The sequence below is a fragment of the Trachypithecus francoisi genome, unplaced genomic scaffold (assembly GCF_009764315.1).
Source record: "Trachypithecus francoisi isolate TF-2019V2 unplaced genomic scaffold, Tfra_2.0 Lachesis_group5, whole genome shotgun sequence".
NCBI lineage: Eukaryota > Metazoa > Chordata > Mammalia > Primates > Cercopithecidae > Trachypithecus > Trachypithecus francoisi.
Genome location: NW_022681470.1, coordinates 130,314,350 through 130,318,674, shown reverse-complemented (window position 1 = coordinate 130,318,674; position 4,325 = coordinate 130,314,350). Strand labels below are relative to the sequence as shown.

The following is a 4,325-nucleotide window of genomic DNA, read 5'->3' as shown; positions in this document are numbered from 1 at the left end:
GCACGCATTGTTCTGGGCCCTCCTGTATGTTGTGGAACGGAGGGACCAAGTTCGAACTTGCATTAACGATCCTTGCCGCTTGGCTTTGACTCTGGACTCTGGTGGTCTTTTTTTCGGGGAACAAACGGTCTGGGCATAACACACACAGGTCTGCTTTCAGAGACTAGACTTGCCAAATATGCAGCCTTTCCTGTCAGATCAGTGCTTCCGAACCCTCCTGTTCTTTTTATCTCACTGTTTCCAACTTTAATATAAGGTAGGAGTAATAATTGAGTGATCCTGTCTCCTGGACTGGCACTCCAAGGAATTGAGGAACTAATAACCAATTGAATTTCGCCTTCATAGTCTGAATCAACCACACCAGTGTGAACTCCTTTTAGATTTAAACTTGATCTTCCTAAGATTAGTCCTACAGTCCCCTCAGGCAATGGGCCATATACCCCGTGGGTATTTTTTGTGGAGGCTCCCCTGGAAGCTAAGAGACTGCTTGTAAAGCACATAGATCTACTGCTGCACTGTCACTTGTGGCGGGGGATAATTGCTGTATTGTGATAACTGGCTTATTCCCTGAGACACTTGCGACAGTGGGGGTTGTTGTTCCTGAAAACCATGAGGAACAAAGGGTTGAATTTGGAATGCCCCAGTTTGTTGGGGGGCCTGAGGCTGGCCCCTCCTCTCGTTTCCCGACAGTGGTTGCCCATTTTTATCAAATTTAGAACTACATTGAATACTCCAATGTTTTCCCTTTTTACATCTTGGACATTGGCCAGGTGGCCCTTTATCTGTTGTTGTAGTAGCTTGAGTAGTTACATTTGGTTTACTTGAGACTAGGCAATTCTTTTTTAGATGACCAATTTGACCACAATTATAACATTTTCCCCCAAATGTTCTAACTTGTCCTCCTAAAGCAACTCCTGTGATTGCTTGAGCCATAAGCATAGCTTTATGCGTAGCTCCTCCAATTCCATCGCAGGCTTTAACGTACTCCGAGATTACATCTAATCCTGTGGGAACCCTTCCTTTTAATGGCTTAATGGCTGATTGACAATCAGGATTGGCATTTTCTTTCTTTTTTTTTTTTTTTGAGACGGAGTCTCGCGCTGTCACCCAGGCTGGAGTGGTGTGGCCGGATCTCAGCTCACTGCAAGCTCCGCCTCCCGGGTTCACGCCATTCTCCTGCCTCAGCCTCCCGAGTAGCTGGGACTACAGGCGCCGCCACCTCGCCCGGCTAGTTTTTTGTAGTTTTTAGTAGAGACGGGGTTTCACCGTGTTAGTCAGGATGGTCTCGATCTCCTGAGCTCGTGATCCGCCCGTCTCGGCCTCCCAAAGTGCTAGGATTACAGGCTTGAGCCACCGCGCCCGGCCAGGATTGGCATTTTCATATGCCATCAACTCCACTATGACTTTATGGGCATTCTCATCGGTAATTGACTTTTGAGCAGCATCTTGAAGTCTTGCTACAAAATCAGGGTAGGACTCTTTAGAGCCTTGTCTTATTGTATTAAAGGAGGGGCAGGCGGTTCCTGGGTCTTGGATTTTCTCCCAGGCCCTAAGGCAGATAGCCCTGATTTGCTCAATGGCCTCATTTGGCATTATTGCTTGTTGGTCAACAGTGCTCCAATTTTGACCTATTCCTAATAATTGATCTGCATCTATGTTAATTGGAGGATTAGCAGTCCTATTTCTTCGGACCTGCACTTGTGCCCCATCAATCCACCAAGTCTTAAATTGTAAAAATTGAGAGGGTGAAAGTGAGGATTTTGCCAGAATCTCCCAATCATAAGGAATGAGTCTATGTCCATGAGCAATGGAATCTAATAATGTTCTCATGTAAGGAGAGTTGGGTCCATACTGTTTTACTCCCTCTTTCATCTCTTTTAGCATTTTTATACAAAAGGACTGATATCTGGCTTCAGCTAGGGGAGGCTCTCCCTCTTGGGCCCCTTCTCCAGGTGGTCTTGCTTCTAATATTACTGGGAATTGCCACGCCTCAGTATCTCCCTGTTTTCTTGCCTCATCAATAATTTTATGTATTGCACTACCCTGTGTACTAGGCGGTGCTGTAGGATTAAGTCTCATGGTGGGCAGCTGAGGATATGGTGCCCTGCCCTGTGGCACTGGAAATGTTCCTGGCTGTCCATACGGATTTTCTGGGGGCTGCAGATACTGCAGTTCAGCTGGCGGCCAGTATTGATAGGCTACTGGTAGCTGGGTCTTATTTTCTACCTGCTGATATTGTGGACACTGTATTTGGTTTGGCATTGCCATGACAGAGACTCTATCTTTTTCTATTTGATCTTTTTTTGGAGTTTGTACTTGTTTAACCTGCATTTGAGGTTCTAAGGTTGCAGGCATCTGAGCTGTTGTAAGAGGAGTTGGCCATCGTGGTTTAGACTCTGATGGCTCTGCTAATTCTGGATCTTTTTCCTCTAATTTTAACGTTTCAGGATATATTACCTCCTGTAATTGATTATCGTCAACATTTTGCGTTGACCGAGCCATTACCGGCTCTGCTACACATTTACAGTGTGAACTTTCTTTTCTTTTCCGGGATTCTATCCCTGCCTCTTTTTCACAATCTACTGCACAGCTTTTAGGGACATCGGAAACTGGAACGCTATCTTCTTCTGTTTGCAACGGTTCTAAAGCTACTTTAATAATGACCCAATCATTCCATACTGTAAGTGGGATGATTTTACCTTCCCTACTTGCTTGTTTTAATTCTTTGCCAATTTTTTCCCAATCTTTTAGATCTAAAGTTCCCTGTTCTGGAAACCATGGACAAAACTGTTCTATTGTTTGAAAGAGCGTAATTAGATTTTTGGTAGACACTTTAACTCCCCCTCTTTTTAAGATAATTTTTATAAAGCTGCGATAAGAGGTATATTTACTTTTAGTTTGCCCCATTGTTACCCTAGGTTCTTCCGAGCGCACAAGCTTACTACAAGGCTGACTGTAGACGTACTCGGGAGTCTCTCGTCAACTTGTCCTCAATGACCACGTTCCAGCGTACCTTCACCTTAGAGAAAAGCTCCCACGTTGGACGCCAGATGAAGGGGTGGCCTGCCCCTCCACACCTGTGGGTGCTTCTCGTTAGGTGGAACGAGAGACTTGAGAATAGGAATAAGACACAGAGACAAAGTAAAGAAAAGCGGGACCCAGGGGACCGGTGCTGTGCTTACAGAGGACCCACACCGGCACTGGCCTCTGAGTTCCCTTAGTATTTATTGATAATTATCTTTACCATCAAAAAGATAAGGGAGTGGCTGGACAATAGGATCATTGTAGGGAGGAAATCAGCAGTAAGACATATGAACAAAAAGTCCTTGTAACATGAATAAGTTTAAAGGAAAATGCTGTGCCTTGAGATGCATATGCGAACATCTCCATAAGCCTTTTAGCAGCATTGCTCCAGCAAGTCCCACCTTATCCCTAAAGGCGGTTTTCTCCTTACTCAGTAAACAAAGCACACAAAGGGTTTTACCCGGAGATGTTCCATTGCCCAGGGAGGGGCAGGAGACAAATGTTTTTCTTTTTCTCTTTCTTGAGATTTAAGAGAATGGGGACTGGCCGGGCGCGGTGGCTCAAGCCTGTAATCCCAGCACTTTGGGAGGCCGAGACGGGCAGATCACGAGGTCAGGAGATCGAGACCATCCTGGCTAACATGGTGAAACCCCGTCTCTACTAAAAAATACAAAAAACTAGCCGGGCGAGGTGGCGGGCGCCTGTAGTCCCAGCTACTCGGGAGGCTGAGGCAGGAGAATGGCGTGAACCCGGGAGGCGGAGCTTGCAGTGAGCCGAGGTTGCGCCACTGCACTCCAGTCTGGGCGACAGAGCGAGACTCCGCCTCAAAAAAAAAAAAAAAAAGAGAATGGGGATGACCTTTAACCATAAGCAGCCTTTAGGCACTTGTTTAACAAAGCACATTCTGCACCGCCCAAAATCCTTTAAACCTTGAGTCACCACAGCGCATATTTCTTGCAAGGACAAGGTTGGGGGTAGGGTCACAGATTAACAGTGTTTCAACTACAGAACTAAATGGAGTCTCTTATGTCTACTTCCTTCTATATAGACACAGTAACAGGCTGATCTCTCTTTCTTTTCCCCACAGCTTTTCCATTGTTTTGGGGACACAAATATCTGCATGATTTTGAGAAAGTAAAACTATTTTTTAAGTTCTCTTTTTGCATCAGGTCTGAAATGTGTTAGAGTAGTAGTTTCTGTTGCATTTTTTGTTCATTTTTCTGCACAGTCCTTTCCGTTTTTATTACTATATAGTCTTGAAATATAGTTTGAGGCCGGGCGCGGTGGCTCAAGCCTGTAAT

At 45.3% G+C, this 4,325-nt stretch overlaps 1 protein-coding gene across 1 annotated transcript; it reads right to left on the bottom strand.

Moving 5' to 3' along the window:
- Window positions 1-486: 486 nt before the first annotated feature.
- LOC117075648 (endogenous retrovirus group K member 113 Gag polyprotein) lies at window positions 487-3,116 on the bottom strand. The gene is made up of 2 exons (XM_033198188.1): window positions 1,377-3,116; window positions 487-1,061 (listed from the first exon to the last, which is right to left on the bottom strand). Exons 1-2 carry the CDS (start codon window positions 2,905-2,907, stop codon window positions 505-507), a joined length of 2,088 nt encoding a protein of 695 aa, XP_033054079.1. The 5' UTR covers window positions 2,908-3,116; the 3' UTR covers window positions 487-504.
- Between the last annotated feature and the right edge of the window lie 1,209 nt (window positions 3,117-4,325).